Source organism: Hevea brasiliensis, chromosome 12 (assembly GCF_030052815.1).
Source record: "Hevea brasiliensis isolate MT/VB/25A 57/8 chromosome 12, ASM3005281v1, whole genome shotgun sequence".
Classification (NCBI taxonomy): domain Eukaryota; kingdom Viridiplantae; phylum Streptophyta; class Magnoliopsida; order Malpighiales; family Euphorbiaceae; genus Hevea; species Hevea brasiliensis.
The window spans coordinates 18,600,002-18,619,782 of NC_079504.1; the positions used below are offsets into that span (position 1 = coordinate 18,600,002).

At 31.4% G+C, this 19,781-nt stretch overlaps 1 protein-coding gene across 2 annotated transcripts; it reads right to left on the reverse strand.

The window, feature by feature from the left end:
• Window positions 1–1,424: 1,424 nt before the first annotated feature.
• LOC110652688 (SUN domain-containing protein 4) lies at window positions 1,425–5,768 on the reverse strand. 2 transcript variants are annotated; one of them, XM_021808304.2, is made up of 5 exons: window positions 5,497–5,768; window positions 4,539–4,755; window positions 2,885–4,113; window positions 2,695–2,780; window positions 1,425–1,681 (listed from the first exon to the last, which is right to left on the reverse strand). In XM_021808304.2, the coding sequence occupies exons 2-5, from the start codon at window positions 4,696–4,698 to the stop codon at window positions 1,435–1,437; spliced, it is 1,722 nt and encodes a 573-aa protein (XP_021663996.2). In that variant the 5' UTR covers window positions 4,699–4,755; window positions 5,497–5,768; the 3' UTR covers window positions 1,425–1,434. The 2 variants fall into 2 exon arrangements, with proteins under 2 accessions (XP_021663996.2, XP_057987192.1); XM_058131209.1 differs by lacking the exon at window positions 5,497–5,768 and adding an exon at window positions 5,198–5,386.
• Window positions 5,769–19,781: the final 14,013 nt, after the last annotated feature.

A 19,781-nucleotide genomic window follows, 5' to 3' on the forward strand; every position in this document is an offset into this window, starting at 1 on the left:
CAGATGGAGAATGTGAGGAGGATATTAGTCACAAGATTAAAGCCAGATGGTTAAAGTGGAGACATGCCACGGGAGTTTTATGTGATCGCAAGATTCCCAATAAGTTGAAAGGAAAATTTTACCGTACAACCATACGACTGGCTATGTTATATAGTAGTGTGTGTTGAGTACTGAAGGAGTCGTATGCGTCTAAAATAAGAGTTACAGAGATGAAAATATTAAGGTGAATGAGTTGCCATACTAGACTAGATAAAGTTTGTAATGAGAGTATTAGAGAAAAGGTAGGAGTGGTGCCAATTGAGGATAAGTTGAGAGAAGAGAGATTGAGGTGGTTTGGTCATGTGAAGCGTAGATATACGAAGGTTCCAGTTAGACAAATAGAGCACATTAGATTAGAGGATAGAAAGAAAAAAATGGGTAGACCTAAATTGACTTAGAGGAGAGCAGTACAACATGACCTAAAAGCATTACAAATTTCTGAGGGTTAAATCGTTTAGAGTGGAGAAAGCGAATCCATATGGCCGACTCAAATTTTTAAGATAAAAACTTAATTGAGTTAAGTTGAGTTGAGATTCTAAAAGTTACCCCATGCAAACGAGGTTATATGTTTGACATCTTTATTTAAACTACGCCATCTCAAAAGTTCTTATTAAAGACTCTTAAATCTTAATTTTAATTTAAATTTGACACTTTAATTATAAGAATTTCAATACTTAGTCTCAATGATACTAAAATCATCTTTAAGGATATGGTATTTTGAGTTTACATCTCAATTAAAATTAATTACAAAAAAAAAAAGCAAAATATACTTTTTTTTTTTTAATTACTTGTTTCAATAACTTTTTTTTTAAATTACTTTTTTCAATTTCATTCAAAAAAGGTAATTTCAAACTTAAGCTGTAATTCTGTTCCTATATAGAAAATGTTAGGAATATTCAAGTGAATCAATTTCTCATTTGGATGATCTACTGACAAATTTAGATTTTGCCAAGAAATAAACCAGAAAACTGTATTATAAAATCAACAACAGAAGACATAAAGAAGACTTACATTCTCTCCCTTTTCTAATATTATCTCTTTATATTCACAAATTAGGACAAGTAAAGCACATTAGATTAGAGGATAGAATGAAAAAAATGAGTAGATTTAAATTGACCTGAAGAAGAGTATTACAACATGACATAGAAATATTACACATTTTTTAGGATTTAACCCAAAATCGTTTAGAATGGAGAAAGCGAATCCATATAGCCGGCCCCAAATTTTTGGGATAAAGATTTAGTTAAGTTGAGTATTCACAAATCAACCAACAAAAACCTTTAAAGTATTTATCCCTCTCCAACAAACCCTCTCACCACCCACCCACCACCCTTTTTCCTTTTTCTGGATGGATAAATAGTCAAATTGATGCCTAGAAAAGTAGATGTCGCAAAATTATAATGATAATATTAACAAAATAATGCTACAGATGAACAGTAACAAGAGCCAGGAAGAGCTCATCCAACAAAATTTCCAGGACTTCTCTGTTCTCTGAACACTAAATGCCTTATAAACACTCGACAATATATCTACCAATAGCCTCACAAAAGCTAGAAATCCAAAAATTAAGCAAATAAAAAACACAGCGATACCCTTATTTTCGATAGATATTTGATTCTCTCGAACTCCTTCAACCATCGACCTGCATATAAAGTGAGCATTAATTAGAATGAGAACTACATGAAACCAAGAAACATCCAGTTCTGTCACCTACAGTCAACAATTTTGCAACAACAGAAATACATGGAGAGAGAGAGAGAGAGAGAGAGAGAGCCTTGTGCACCAAACAGGATGAGATGACTTGAAATGGGCAAAGAAGGCCATTGACTTCAAGAAACAACTGATTATTCCCCTAGGATCCCATTTGCACTAATGGCATCATCCAAGATAGCCAAAAGTCATCCCATCATTTTGATTTTATAAATGTACTGATCACATATATGCATTGCTCATGGCTTATCTTGAAATTGGTCCACTAGGAACAAGTCATGTCCTAGCATAATAATATGAAATCAACCTCAATGGTCTCCAAAGGAAGCAATTTGCACAGACAGAGTAAACTATAACATCAGACAACCATTTTGAGATTTAATCAAGTAAAAGTGCCTATGTGTAGTGAAACCTAGTGCAAACAAAGAATCTCGTATCCAGGCACCTTCAGTGCCTCTGTCTTTCCTCTTTTCCCAGCAGCTACATAGATAGAACTGTATCAATGATTGTACCCTCATTGTGTATGTAACCGTGTTAGGATCTACCAAACAAATTGAGTGGGTATAGAGAATATAAAGAAGACTTTGAATTTCTATCAGTCATTAAAAAAATAAAAAAAATCTAATATCCTAGTCTAATTAAATACTTTCTACATTCATGCTATTTGAAAGAGCATAAGATAATCAATGGAGATCAGGACCATTAACCACTTTTTCTTAAGCAGGCCCCAAAAATCTCATTATGTCACAAACCACTCTTGTAGGCACCAAGGTTTTTTCTTTTCTTTTTTCCTTTTAATTAACAGAACTTGTCAACAATGAACAGAGTTATTACTGCATATACATTCAAGGGTGCTTTTATTAAAAAAATAATCGTATATGTTGTTAAAACTGTTGTATACCAATAGCTGAAGTTTATCATAGTTCATAGAGGAATGGAAGCAACCTTAGAGCAAGATTATCCCCGAGGAGATTATCCATCTGTGTAGAAACAAGGGATTTCCAAGAAAGGAGATCGTCAACTTCTTTAGCCTGCAAGAGGATTTACAGCAAGTGAATTTTTAGTCAAAAGTAACCTATTAGAATAAAAGAAAATTTAAAAAAGAAAAAACTAACAAGGTTAGAATTTCACATACTATGACCTCCTGGCTGCCAAGGAGATTCTGTATGTCAGGTATGATTTTTTCTAAAACCATATCTTTCTCTCCTAAATCTTTGTCATATTCTTTGAAAATATTGCCATATCTGTAATTCACCTCCTCCAAATATCGTTCCAAAACAGATAAACTTAAGTCCAGAAAATGAACTTTCTGCATCAATATTTTAAGAACAGTGTCCCCAGGCATTCTACCCACTTGTTGGTGATGAACTTCTTCCACTGGATCTGGCACTTTATTTTTTGGAACTTCACGCCTTATATTTGAATTCCCAACTGAAGTGCCTGATTCAACGTCAATCCTCAGTTCTTGATCACAATCATCAACATATGAAAACTCTGATTGAGAGGGTAATACCTTCCGCTCGCCAGTTCCCTCTTCATATACAACTTTGTTTTCAGCAGAGATCAAATCTTCTAGCATTCTTTCTACAGCATCAACTCCATAAACTTCAACAACACTTAGGGTACAATAAAACTCTGAACCATAATGACTAAGAAGATTGAGCTTTAGATATCTCACCCACTGTGGCTCCTGAAGAGCAAACCTTTGAGCATGCTTAACATTAGCAGCTGTAAAATTCCCCAGCCTCACCCATGAGTCTGTTGGATAAACCAAACTACCAAGCAGCTCAAAATCTTTTAAATTAGAAGAGTAGTGCTCAAAATTTGCTATTTTAATTGTATCTACTAAGGTTTCTTCTGAAAGTTCTATTATAACAAATTTCTCTTCAGCAGAGCATGGATTTCGAAGGTACTTGTCCTCGTCTTTGTCTAAGACATGGGAGGCTCCTTTTGCTTCCTTATTAAAAGCCAATACCTTCGCTCCCTTTGATGCTGAAGCATAATTGTACTCTTTACCTCCAGGCTCTACTCTATGAATTACACCTCCAGCTTGAGCAGTTCCTAATTTAGTTTTAGAGCTGAATGATCTGCTTTTGAATTCGTCAAGACCCAAGGGTACAGAATGAGATAATCTGCCAATCTTAGGACCATTATTTTCAAATTTCACATCTGAAACAGAGTTTGCCTCAGGTTGCTCCAGAACAGAGGAATATTTTGTGTTTCCTTCACTACCAAGTAACTCATCATTGGAAGCTCTTTCTGTACACAAACTTTCATCTGAATAGACAGAACAAATTTCATTGCAAGGTTCCAAATTTGCCTCATTGCAAGTTGATGCGCCAGCTGCAAGCACTGCAGATTCACCTAAACCAAAGAAACAAAAGAGAGAATGATGAGAAGCTAGGGATACACTGAGGTTAAAGTTGAGGCTTTCCAAAATCAGACAGTTTAGAAAAAATAATAATAAAAATAATGCCACTACTAGTCTAATTAAAACCAACTAAGATTCACATGTAATATCTAAAATTGGATATTACGGTTTCAAAACTTCCCCAGGAGTTGCAGTTCACAACAATATTTAACAGGAAACATATACTTCGTAAATTTGAAGAATACATAGCATACTATAAAGTCATTGTGAGACGATATTCTCACTTGTAAACAGAAAGGAAAAGAAAAACAACGACAACTCAAATTTTGAAGATCGTAGTTGATAATAAATGTACGACAGGTAAAAGCCTATTTTTATGAGAAACTACTAGATATAGCATCATTGATTAAAAGCTTACCCCTATAACCATCACCATGACTGATCCATAAGCTGAAAAGGAAGAAAAGCCCCCATAAAGCAAGAAACAAAGAAAGGGAAACCCTGCATAAGTGAGTTCTTCCACTGATAGCCTTCTGAAAAGCTCTTCTTTGAAGAAGAGCTCTACGTGATCTCTGCATTGCACATCAATCCAATGCAGTGCAGACAGCTAATTAATTAAAAAACAATGAAGCACCCTGCACCAGATAACACAAGGACTCACCTTCATTAACTTCAATTTACAGAATATAAATTTTTAAAATGCTCCAAGTCAATACTAATATACTGAACTCTCATGGGTAATCTTCAAACTTCAATCAAAGAAAAAGTGTATTTAGCTTATAGATTCAGCAATCACACATAAAATTCAACAGACTGCCACTAAATAGTCTTCAATAACAAACAGAACGACTCGATAGGCTAAAAAGAGCAAGAGGTACACTGTAAGCAACAAGTAAAACATAATCTCCAATTAAATGAAAAAGTACACAAGTATTACTTCAACAATTGGGAAAGTGAATCTGATTTAGAAATGTCCATTCATGGAATTACAAGTTATTAGCTTGCAAATTAATTCACTATCTACATCCAGTTCAATACACCGCAATGGGGTGTCTTCAGATAGTGCCAAAAATTCACCTTAGCAGCGAAGAAAAACAACTCTTGGATCATAAGTAAACACTGCTTCACCAAAATCGATTTTGAAATAACCCAAACTAACATATATTGAAAACCCAAATTACAATCAATCAATTCTACGCATAGACCATCTTGTTGCCATGTAAAATCTCGAATATAAAATATTTCCCTAAACGACAGAACCTGAAACTAGAAGAATAAGCACAAATAAGATCTTATACATGTATAAATAAAACATTAAATAGACAAGATAAAATTTCAAAAAAAGAACATTGTTTAAATAGGAATGAAGGGATCACCTAGCTTTTGAATTATCAAAAAGAGAAAGGCAAAATCGTAGAAGGAAATTAGGAGAGATTAAGGAGGAGAATGGGAAGTGAATGATGGAATTAAAAGAGGAAGGGGAAGAATCGGGATTTGAACAGAAGAAGAAGACGGAATGCCGAGTTTAACGGTATGAAGCGCGTTGAGTTGTGGCTTCATTACCATCGTCGCCGTTTTTATATTCATGGTGACGGTGTCTCTTTCTTTTCCTAACGGATCTCTCTTCCTATTCCTATTTGCTTTCTCTCCTCTCTCTCCCCACTGTTTTGAATAAAATTCCTTTTTTTTTTTTTTTTTTTTTTAATTTCAGTCACCTATTAACTAGAGGTTAAATTAATTACTTTCCCTTCAAACTAAAATCAATTTAGAAGAATAAATTCATTTATAAATAGAAAGTTAAAAAGAAATTAATATTTAATTAAATTTATAAATTAAAAAATTTACTTAAAATAAATTAAAAATTATAAGTAAGACACTCATAATTTTATCTATTTATTTTGAAATTATATTATATTATTTTAATAATTTTAAAAAATGTCAATACTATTTTCATTTTTATAATTAAAACATTTAATAATATATCTTTTTCCTTATTTTGATAAATTAAGTTTCTTTTAATTACTTTTTAATTAAATACTTAAATATTTAAAATTTAATTTTAAGTAATTGTGTCAAATAATTAATTATTTATTTTTAAATTAATTTATAATTTTAAAAAATATTTTAAGTCAAACATTAAAAATAAATAGCCAAATCAAATATCATTTAATTATCCTTTAAAAATTATACTAATTAACTTTCAGCATAGCAAGTAAAGATAATTTCAATAATTTCATCTTTACGGTGAAAAAGGATATTACTATCTCTTTCATTGTATCAGTCCATTGATCATCTATTTCATAAAAAAAAATAATTTTTTTATTTGAAAAATTAGAATTTTATGAAAATTTAATTTAATTTTTTTTTAGTTAATTTAAATATTTGAAATGAAATAATTTATTTTTTAAAATTAATTTCAAACATAATCATATGAGAATTTTATTTATTTATTTTTTCAAATTTCTTTTTTTAAAGATAATCATTGTTTGTCAAAATGCTTTGAATTGACGTAAATCAAGGTAATATGAAATTGAATTTACCTAACCGCCACATCTGGCAAGTACAGAGAGTCCACATAAAACAAAAATTATATACTATTGATGAAAGTTTCAATTTTTAAAATTTGAGTCTTTTCAATTTCAATAAATTAGAAAAATAATGATTGAGGGTTAATTAAGGTCAAATTTAAATGAGTTTTACATCTGTCTCGTTTAGTTATTGGTTAAAATTGATAATTAATTGTTATTATTGGTAGAGTTAATATATTATTATAAGCATTTGATAAAATTATGACTATTATTAATTTATTATATAATATATATAAAATTAAAAATATAATTTTAAAAAATATAATTATTTTTAAATGTATGTACATATTATAAAAATAACATTGAAACTAGTTTGATCATTATTTCTAATATTTTTATATTTATTTATTATTTTTTATAATTATAATTAATTTATTGATATAAAAATTAGTTTAAAAACACCAAATTTTGTAATTTATAAATTTTAAAATATTTAAGATGTTCAATAAATTGAAAAAAATAATATTAAGAATTATATTCATGCACTTCAATTTATTATTATAAAATTATAATTTAATATTTTGGTGAATATTCATATATAATAATTTTTTTTTAGAAGCATATATAATAATTGAGTGTAGGAATCTATTACTTAAACTAATTTTAGAAAATAATATTATTTTAGATGGCATGAATTATGAATGTAAATATAAATCTCATATTTAAGCATTATATACTAATTAGTTTTAGTTTGTTGATATTGTCATTAGAATTATGACATTTTAAATTCAAATTCTGATAAAATTAAGTAAAAAATAAATTTTAAATAAATCAATAATTTAAAAATATTATTCTTATCATTTATGATTAATATTAGTAATACCCTTCCTTGGGAGATAAATAAATTGAAATTTTTGTAAAATTCATCCAATAAGTATTGAGAATACTAAAAAAAATTGTGATTGTAATAATTTTGATATGGCTTAAGGCTCAATTACACTCTCTGTATTTATTAGAAAAGTTTAATTTAATTTATTTTCAATTTTTGTATAATTTAATTCAGAATTTTTTTAATTAAACTCAATTTAACAAATTAAAAGAAAATTAAACTTTTTAATTTTTGAGTTTTAATAAAAAATCAATGAATTCAGTTCTAACATAAAATAATGGATTTTTGATTTTTTATTTAAATAAAAAAAATAAAAATTTTAATTTTTGAGATAAATTAAATTTAAATTAAAAATTTTAAATTGATAAAAAATAAAAAACAAACTAAATAAACCTAGTAAATAAATAAAAAGACTATATTTAACATTTTGCCATTTTAATGTAGAGCTCATCCAATTACAAGCGCAAGACTGAAGAATTTCCCTTCCAGCTCCATGTGTTGCATGGTGAGTTTTTGTGAGCTGTGTCGAAAACAATGGAAGAAACGGAAACTCAGGCAGGAGCTGTGGTTTACTACTACGTGGACCAATTGAGAAGGAACACGTAAGAAGAGAAAGTTACAATGCGGTGACGCAATCATTTGATCCATAAATAAATGAAAATAATACGAGAAGGGGTGGACTTGGGGACTTCAGTCGGCAACTAAAATTGATGAGCTGTGATTGCTTTATTGACTGTCATATCTAAATCGTTGCGTCATTATGACTTGTATCCTTCCCACGCGTGGATATGTGCTTGTCATGTCACATGACAGAAGCTTTATTATTTTTATTCCATTAATAAATCATAAATCAATTTTATTTAAAAAAAGGTCATAATCATCAAAATATCGTTACTCCGTTTTGCGAATGGAACGGAGAAAAAAAAAAAATAGGGATTGTGACAATAATATTTTTATAAAAAAAATATTATAAAAAATAGTTTCTCAAATATAAATTTCAGTTTTATTAAAATTAATTTAAAATTAAATCTAATACATTTTTTAAAATAATTAAATAATTTAAAATTATTTTTATTAATAATATATTTCTTTTTAGAAGAACTACATATTTTAACTTTCAATCTGAATTTTAAATGAGCTAGTCAGTTTAATATTACTGTTAAAATTATTGATAAGAAATTTTTTACTTTTAAATATATTAGTTAAAAGAAATTAAAAAATAATTTAAGATGTTTTAGTAATAAAAAATTCAAAAAAACTAAATAATTTTATAAAAAAAAATTAATTATTTTTTAACATCTAAAATAATATTTTTTAAAAAATAAATTTTTTATTTGGATTGAAGTTGAAAAAAATGTAAAAAGAAAACTTTAAAATATTATTTCTTTAGTGATAAAATTATATAAATATCCCTCATTATGTTTTATGTATAAAATTAATTTATAGGCAAAATAATAATTTTGATCATTTTCAGTCCACTTTCCTACCAAAATTACAAGAAAAATGTTAGTGGCTCAAGAAAAATTAATTAAAAATAAAATATTTGTTTGTTTTATTGTTTTTTTTTTTGGTTGTAGAGATGAAAAACACATGCACACTTGGTTCAGTGATGGGAATGAACCACTGCTAAAACTATGACAATTTTGATGAGATTCTTATTCTCATATAAATTCAACACACACACTTTCACAAACGATGTGAGACATCGAAGTGCCAGCCCACAGAGCCAACATGAACACTAACACACATCACTCTCACAAAACATACTTTTTGTTTTTTTTTTTTCTATCGGAGAGATGAGAAACACACGTACACTAGGTTCAGTGACGAGAATAGATTACTACCAAAATCATGGCAGTTTTAATAAAATCCTTATTTCCATATAAATCCAACACACACACTTCCACAAAATTGGATTGGAAAGGGGGCTTTCATGTTGTATGTATTGCGCCTTACACAGCTGATCTTGCTCAGTGAAGACGCTTACAACACCCACGTACTTCATTTACTTTAACTACTCCAGAAATTAGCCATCTCTGTTAATTGCTCTAACTTTCAGACTATTCACAGCTCAACTATGTTAATTAACTGTTCTTTAAGTTATCCAAAGCAAACTGCATTCAACTGAACGTGTCTGTACATTTACTTGGTTGCTACTCATTCTTTTGAGTCATGAATCTTGGAGTTTGGACAAATGGGTCATCGATTTGGACTTTAGGTTATATTTGGTATAATATAATGCAATGAAATGTAATCATTTATGTAATACAATGTATTAAGCATTAAATTACTTTATTTAAAAGAATAAAAATATAATGTAATAACTATCACAATCTCATGTTTCTTTACATATTTACATCGAATATAATTAAATTAATAATAAAAATTTAATATATAATATTATTTTATGAAACATTATTTTATTTAAAATTATGAATGTTTTCTCTACAACTACCAATACATGATCAAATTATCATTTCATCAACAAAGTGAAAAAGAAGTACAAATAAAAAAAAATTGTCATAAACAAATCTGTTATAATAGACACGCAAATGTAAGGCACACACAAACACATAAACACACAATATAAAAAAAAAGAAGAATAATAATATAAAATTTTTATAATTCGACTATGAAATCTATGTCCACAGGTAAGATAAGAGAAAAATTTCATTATGATGAAAAGAGCAAGATATAATTATTCAAAAACTCTCAAACCCTAACCTAGTGTGCTTTTCGAAATTCTCACAATTCCACCATATAATATTACAATATTTATGTTGGTCCATACTGCAGAGCATTGCCCTGCACCCCTATAAGATTATATATATAAAATAATATGATACTGCATATGGATAATTGGAATTCTTACACTAAAAATATCTTAATTAAGGTACAATAATATTATAAGACTATTAAAAAATATATTATTTATCATAAACACTTATACAATTGAATTAATCTAGACATTTTTTGTCATGAACTTCCTAACATCCAAGTCCATTTGAAAAAAAAAAAATCTTTATTCTCCTATACCATTTCATCAACTCCATACCATCCATATACATGTGAAGATTATTTGTCGAGAAGTTTTAATGTCTATGATAGCATTAACAATATAACAAAAATAATAACAATATTAGTTTCCACCACACCAATAAGCAGTGATATTAAAATTATTTTAGGACTGTTAGGAGAAGTGGTGGCAGCTTAGGCCCGGGAGGGTTGGAATCAGGCCCAAAGCCCTTAAGGGTGTATTACAGAAAACAAATGGAAGGAGCTCAAGGGATTGGGAGGAAATATTCTGGAAGAATGCAGGTGGAAGAAAAGGGTTGGTTAGAGAGAATTACGGAGACAATGTCACTGTGGGGAAGAGCTTAAATAGAGAGAACCTAAGCAAAGCAGGGCAGAGAGTCTTTTGTGAAGAATCAGCTGCGAGCTTAGAGCAAGATTTATTGCACGGGAATATTTTCCTGGACCTCTTTCAGAGGGTATTTTATTTGTCTTCTAATTCTGTATTGATGGAGTGGATGTCAGAATTTGTTGTTGAAATTGAGTATACTGATTCAACAATTCAATACAAGCTCTTCTGTCTTTCAATTCCATTTCCCGTTCTCTTTCATTATTTTATTTCTAGTTAATTTGTATCCATGTTGTGGTGAGTGAAAATTAGGAGAGATAAAAACAAATATATCTACTGTAAGTGAGAGCATTGACTGTAAAAGGGTATTCTGCCATTATCATCTGATTACAAGGTTCATAACTCCATTTTCAACCCATCATTTTAAGGTTCAATTTTTCCTAACCCTATCATATTAAAATTGTTTTCAGCACCTCAATCCGAGCCAAAAGAAAAGAGGAAAAAAAAAAAAAGGGGGAAAAAAAAAAACAGGGCACCAATGATGGCGAGTATTAGTGATCAGCAAGAGATTTGGCGGATGATTACATGATTTTGCGGCTCACACTGGGAATTACGCAACTGAATCATTATTAAAATTCGTCCTCCATCCTTGTGTTAAATCCAGCTTTCTCCATCCTATATGTCAATTATTCAACAAATCCTGAAATAAATTACTTCACAATTAGGACAAGTAGAACACAGATTTAGCAATCAAATAATTTGGGTTACTAATCAAGAAGTTGATGGTTTTAGCTTCATAATCAGAGTAATTCATAATCCCACTGAATTACTGCACCAAATGAAAAATCATGACTAGAGGGTATGATTCAAATGGATTTGGCCAAGAGCACTAAAATATAATAATCAGAGATTGATCCCAAAACAGTCCTGTACAAGTCAAATAGAAGTAAATGAAAAGCGTTCTGTTTCTGACTTTACCATGAAAATGCAATATAATAATCGTCTATGAAAGTTGGGATACTTTTCCGACATAAAGCAGAATAAAGATGACTAGTAAAAGTTGGACGAGTATCAATGCCTCTAAAACTAAGGAAAACATCGTAGGTAGTTTTAGAGGAGATGGCTAAAGATGAAGTAGAGGCCACATTCGACGGGTTTTTTACTAAAAAGGTGTAATTAAAAATAAAATTTTATAAAAAAAGATGAATTTAAAATTAATTATTAAAAATGAGTGAATTATGCTGAGTTGAAAAGATTGAGTATGAGACGCTAACTATAATAGCGTTTTTAAGGTTCGAACGCTATTTATAATAGCGTCCGCATTAAAAATTTTAAAGAAAAGCTGGACGTCATTTTAAATAGTGTTCAGCTTTCCTTTAAATAATAAAAAATTAACTAAAAAAAAATTTAAAGATTGGACGCTACTCATAGTAGCCTCCAATTTTTTTTTTAATTTTTAATTATTTTATTTTATATTTTAAATAAAATATAAATATTATTTTAATAAATAAAATTATAATATTTAATAATATATATTATAATATTTTTATTATAAATATTATTTTTTAATTTAAAATTAAATTAAAATTTAATAAAATAAAATAATTAAAATTAAAAAAATAAATAATTAAAAAAATTTAAGAAAAATTGGACGCTGCTATAAGTAGCATCCAATTTTTTTTAAATTTTTAATTATTTTATTTTATATTTTAAATAAATTAAAAATATTATTTTAATAAATAAAATTATAATATTTAATATTATATACTTAAAATTTTTATTATAAATATTATTTTTTAATTTAAAATTAAATTAAAATTTAATAAAATAAAAAATTAAAATTAAAAAAAATAAATAATTAAAAAATTTAATAAAAGTTGAATGCTTTTTTAAATTATCTAAAATAAGTGGCGTCCAATTTTTTTTAAACTTTTTTAATTATTTATTTTTTTAATTTTAATTTTCTATTTTATTAAATTTTAATTTAATTTTAAATAAAATATAAATAATATTTATAATAAAAATATTATAATATATAATATTAAATATTATAATTATATTTATTAAAATAATATTTATATTTTATTTAAAATATAAAATAATTAAAAATTAAAAAAAAGTTGGACGCTACTATAAGTAGCGTCCAACTTTTTAAATTTTTTTTAATTAATTTTTTATTATTTAAAGAAAATCTGGATACTATTTTGAATAGCGTCCAGCTTTCTTTTAAAATTTTTGATATGGACGCTATTATAAATAGCGTCCGGATCTTAAAAATGCTATTATAGTTAGCGTCCCGTACTCAGCTCGTTCAACTCAGCGTAATTCACCCCTTTTTGATAATTAATTTTAAACTCACCTTTTTTTTGTAAAATTTTATTTTTGATTACACCTTTTTTTGTAAAAAACCCTATTTGACAAGTAATATAGCTGCTCTATTTTGTTTGGTAGAAAAGAAAATAGAGAAATTGCAGAGAAAGATGAAAGAATGTAACACCCCCGTTTGCATAGCCTGGTAGATTTCACTGTTCCGGTGACCGGTGTCGGTCCGGACAATTAAGGGGATTAGAACCACACTTAAGACAACTAGATAAGCCACAACCACAAATAATTAGTAATGTTCAATTAGTTAAGTATAAATAAGAAAAACAGAGCAGAAGAAGTTAAACGAGCCGAGAGTCACAGCAATGGGTGACCTTCTCGGGAATGACTGCGAAGTCGTTTTAAACTCAAATTTCGAACCGTAAAAAGTGACGCTGCGGTCCTTAGGACCCTTATGAACACAGTGGAAAAGAGAAAATCACGAAAAAGAACTGTTAAGCCAGTCAAATAATTAGGTCAGGGAGCCGAAAGAAATATGAAATTAATTGCAAACCGGGATGAACCGGCGAGGGGCAATTTGGTCAATTGACCTCGAGAGCTGACTCCTGACCTAACTGTCAAATAAAATCGGAGAAAAGGAAATTTCGGAATCGATAATTAAATTAAAGAACTAATAGAAAAATTAAAAAAAAAAAAGAGAGAGGAAAATTTAAAAGTAAAAAGGTGATGACATCATGCACGACCTCATGCATGATGCCATAACTAAATTAATTAAATTATTTATTAAATTAGCTTTTGTGGTCTTCCATAAGTAAAAATTATAAAAGAAAACAAAAGAAAAAAAAAAAAGAAAAATCTCATCTTCATCTTCTCCCAAAAACGTCACTCTCTTCTGTCCCTCACAAAACCACCATGAAAGCTCTATTGTGAGCTTGAAGAACTAAAAATCATACCACAAAAAAATAGTCTACCATATATAAGACTTGTTTGGGCAACTAGAAAACAAGATCTAAGGGAAAGAAAGAAAAGAAAAATTTGAAGAAAAGGAGGAAGAAAATTCTGCTCAAGGTTAGTACTATAAACTTCAATTTTTTTTGTTTAATTAGTGTTAGTGTGGCATCAAGAGCTTTTAAATAAACTTAAAATGAAATAAAAATATGGGAAGGACCAAACTGAATTTTCGTCTAGCCTATTTAGGGGTGAGTATTGCATGAGTTTGATTGAATGAAATATGTTAGAAAGCTTGAATAAGTTGAGGAATTGTGTTTGTATGGTTGGAATTAGTAAAATGCAATAAATTAGGTGAGTTAGGGTTTGGAGGCCTAGGGTTTTGAGGCAAATTTTAGAGAAATGCATAAATGATGACTTTGACCTATTGTGAAGTGAAAAATGGTCAATAATGACCAAAGGAGATGTGTGGGAATTGTTAGAATGGAAGTCAAATTCGTAGGGTAACTTTGAAGGACCAAAACAAAAATTTTACAAGTCCAATTGATATGCCACCAATTGGGGATGAAAATAGACATAAAATGACACAATTTTCATTAAGGAACCATGCCAAAAAACTGACAAAAACCTAGTGAACCAATTGACCAAAGTTGGTTAAGAGCGATGCACATCAAGAAAACTGACCAAATGAACAGTATTTGTTCATTTGGTCATAACTCGAGCTAGGCAGGTCAAAATGACCTGAAATTTTACCAGTAATTAGATAAGATATAGATCTAAAACTTTCATGAAGAACACTAACCCAAATTATGCCATTAACCTAATCAAATTATTGAGCAAAGTTGAGTTACTGAACCTGCAAAACTGCAGATTTCCATTTGAACAGTAAAGTTCCAATGGCTATAACTCTCTCTAGAAAACTCCGATTTAGGCGATTCTTGAACCGATGGAAACCTAAGACATAGTAGAACATTTCGTATGAAGGAAATTAGACCAAATTATGGACTTAACTTGATCAAATTACTGAACAAAGTTGGATTAAAAATCTGTCAGAACCAAAATTGCAGCATGAACAGTGCACGTGAACAGTAATTGTATTTTGGCTATAACTTGAGCTACAAAACTCCGATTGAGGTGATCCAAAAATGAGAATACACTTAAGACAATAAGAAACATTTTCTATGAAGGAAGTTTTGTTAAATTCCAAAAGTAGATCGACCAATGGAATAGTGCAACTTCGGAGAACCAAAACCGAAAATTGGCAATTTTGCCAAAATGACCTAAGCTTTAAACAAATGACCAAAACCAACAAGTTTGGTGACCAAAATGTGGTATGTGGGTGAAGTTGGAGTTCCCATACCTATTAAGCCTTAGAAAGTCAATAATTTGACTTGAATAGTGCAGTGAATAGTAACCCAAAACACAAAATTTCGAGAACGTCGAATTTAACACGTTAGAGCTAGGTAAATGTGAAGTTAAGTTTATTTTGGATTTATTTTAAGTTTTAGTACTGAAACATTGGAAAATTTCGTGTTTCAGTGGAAAAGAATACCGGGACAGAACCCGAGGAGTCGAGTCAAGGCCAACAGGAGACTCGTTTGAGGTTTGTGCACAACATATACTTTTATAATTATCTTTTGCATATCGTTTTGAATAATATGAAATGTTGGATTATGGCATTCTTATGATGTTTGATCTAAATTGTTGAAAATTATTGTGTATATTTGAAATGACAATGTTTAGCAAATTGTTAAGATAAGTTTTGAAACCACAGTATCATGACCATATATTTGAACACCTCACTAGCACGACTAGTGGGGGTAATTAGTTTCGAATTTTGATTCCTTCTCTGGAGAAGTGTTGAGGTGTGCCAGTAGAAGAGGATGTGAATGGATATCCATATATTTGAGCTAGCTAGCCTTGTGATATGATTTCTCTTTAGCCTCTGGCTATTGAGATTCATGTGATTTCTCTTTAGCCTCTGGCTATTGAGATTCTATTTGTTTCGAATGGCGTGATCTAATTGTGGGTTTTATGAAATGCGTTTTGATACTTTGAAATGAACTTGGTTTACATGTAAAATCTTACAATGCATGATTGTATTAAATTTTCATGTTTAGCCAAATTTTTGAATGAATGTGCTTTAAGTTTTGCATAAAGATTATTTTAGTATATTGTGCACCACTGAGTCCTAGTACTCAGCGATAGCTTTTATTGCTGTCGCAGATACAGAGACTAGAGGAGCAGCAGACTGAGCTGCTGAGGTGTGTGAAGTCATCAGCTTGAAGCCTTCGGGTATAATTTATACCCTAACTGTAAATACTTCTTTTGATGTATATATTGCACATAAATGTATGGACATGTAAAAATGGGTCTTGAGCAGCTTGTACACAAATTTGTATGAAGTTTGTAATAAAGTTTAGTTTGTGTTTCTTTTGATATAAATTTGTAAGGTTGTGTATAAATTGTTTTGTTTTTAATGAAATATGAATGATATTGATTGACAGTATTTTGAGAACTATTGAACTTGTGAATTTTGAGAAATTGATTAAGTTTGATTGTGAAACCGAAGTAGTGGTTGAGAAAAACTTTTAGAAGTGCTTTTTACAGGTATTCGAAGAACGGTTTTCTCAAAATACAGAGGAAACTCTGTCAAAATTTTTATAGAATTTGCGGAAAACTAAAATGGACCAAAAATATTAACTAGTTTTAATTTTAACTAAATGTTTTAAGTACTTACTAGAAAATGCTCACCACTTACCGAAAGTAAAAAATTTGTTTTAAAATCCCTTGTAGGGTGCTTAATGAGTTATCGGTAGGTGAAGTTCGGTAGTTCATTAAGTATTCTACGGGATCATGTTATGCCTTACAGAGGGGTAAGGTGTGACATGTTTTAGTGGTATCAGAGCAAAATTTTTGAAGTATGTTTTAACTTGAGAATTTGTGTTTTTCTTTGTTAAGTACAACTGCTCAATGTCCATATTTGTTACATACAGTGCATTACATCATAAATATGAACTAACGGAGAGAAATCTCCAGGTGTTATTTGTTCAGGAGATATCCTAACTTCAGCTTGAAATGGAAGAAGGGAATTGCTCAGTCGAGCAATCTGTTGAAGTTGAGGCACAAGGGGAAGCCCCAGCTTTACCGAATGTTAGTGGGTCAGCAGCACCAGCCCCACAAATGCCGTAGTTTCCTGCACAATTCGCATGGATGGTCGCGATGTTTCAAAGAAATGGTCAGGTATGCCTGCTCAAGCTCCACCCCAACCACCTGTGGCACAACCACTGCCTCCAGCCAGACAGTATGATAAATTACTGAAGTATGGGGCTGCAGAATTTAAGGGTACAGTGGACCCTTTAAAGGCAGAGCAATGGCTTGAAAGAATGGACAGAGTGTTTAAGAAACTGCACTGCCCAGATGAGCTGAAGTTTGAATATTCTGTGTCACTACTGCACGGGGATGCGTATGATTGGTGGAAGACCATCCCCCATAGCTTGGTTGAACCACCAGTGTTGACCTGGGATGACTTCATCAGAGAGTTCAGACAGAAATACATCCCAGATGAATATGTTGATCAGAAACTGCAAGAATTTTTGAGTTTGAAATAAGGAAATCGATCAGTGGCAGAGTATGAGAGGGAGTTCTCCCGCCTAAGTCATTATGCTGGGAGCCTCCTTACTACCAGCAAGGCAAGATGCAAGAGATTTGAGACGGGTTTGAAGTCCAGTATAAGGATACAAGTTGTGGGATTTTGACACAGCAACTTCTCAGAGCTTATGTCTCAAGCACTTGAACTGGAGAGAATTAAATTTGAAGCAACCCCAGTGAAAGAAAAATCAGAATTAGCTGAGAAATCAGAAAAAGACAAGGGGGAAAAATCAGTTGAACAGAGTTCTGGTGCTACCTCTGGAAAGAAAAAGAAGTTTAGTGGACCCAGCAGGGGTCGAGGTGGAAGGTTTGGTAGAGGTAGATTTTCCAGTCGAGAGACCCCTAGGTCCAGTCGCATCAGCGAGGGTTCACATTCGCCCGCCTGTGAGACTTGTGGCAAGATTCATGGGGGGGAATGCTATTGGGCCACTGGAGCCTGTTTTAACTGTGGAGGCAAGGGCCATATAGCTAAAGACTGTACTAGTGCTCCGAGATATGGTCCAGCTCCTACTACTGCCGAGGGATCTATTCAGAGTCTTGCTCCCAGAGGTTCACAGTCATTTGGCAGAGGTAGAGGCACTGCTTCAGGCAGTCAGGGTATAGTTGGTCAATCAGCACAAGGGAGTGCTTCAGCCAGAGTCTACACGATGAGACAGCGAGAAGAGGCTGAAAGTTCCGATGTGGTAGCTGGTACATTCTCTATCTCTGATCAAGAAGTATTTGTATTGTTTGATCCGGGTTCAACCCATTCATATGTTAGTGCTAGCATAGTCAGTTCACTTGCTGTTCCATGTGTGCAAATGGGTTTTGAAGTGCTAGTAACTAGTCCGTTAGGACAAGAGGTCCGGGTCAACAGAATCTATAGAGACTGTCCTTTGGTGATCCAAGGACATGTTTTCTGTCGACTTGATTGAAATGCCCTTCGAGAGTATGATATCATCTTGGTCAGGGATTGGTTAGCCAGGCATCATGCCATGATTGATCAGAGATCAAGATCACTTTTGGTCTCCCTTTGTACGGTGATGTGGTAATACACGGGGAGAGGCATTTACTGCCATCAAACATCATTTCGACTGCACTAGCCAGAAGGATGATCAGAAAGGGGTGTGAAGCATACTTGGCACATGTGATAGACACCCAGGTGGGGAGTCCAGCACTGAGGGACATCCCTACGGTATATGACTTTCCAGATATATTTCCTGATGAACTGCCAGGATTACCTCCAGAAAGAGAAGTGCAATTTGAGATTAATGTTATGCCTGGTGTGGACCCAATCTCTATAACGCCATATAGAATGGCACCTGCATAATTGAAAGAATTGAAAATGCAGTTGCAAGAATTGCTTGACAAGGGCTTTATCCGCCCTAGTGTGTCACCTTGGGGAGTGCCAGTGTTGTTTGTAAAGAAGAAAGATGGCACTCTCCGCTTGTGTATTGATTATCGGCAGTTGAATAAGGTGACAATAAAGAATAGATATCCATTGCCCCGCATTGATGACTTGTTTGATCGGTTGAGGTGCGGTATGTTCTCAAAATTGACCGAGATCGAGTTATTATCGGTGAAAGTACAAGAGCAGAGTATTCCTAAAACTGCCTTCAGAACCCGCTATGGCCATTATGAATTCTTAGTCATGCCATTCGGGTTAACTAATGCTCCGGCTGCTTTTATGGATCTGATGAACACTATCTTCAGACCATACCTCGACCAGTTTATTGTGGTATTCATAGATGATATATTGGTCTATTCGAGGAATGCAGGAGAGCATGATAGACATCTGCGGATTGTACTGCAGACTTTGAGAGAGAAATAGCTATATGCCAAATTGTCGAAGTGTGAATTTTGGCTGAAGGAAATATCTTTCTTGGGGCATGTAGTATCAGAAGAGGGCATCAAGGTAGATCCAAGTAAGATTGAAGCTGTCCTTAATTGGAGGCCACCCAGAAATGTCACAGAAATTCGTAG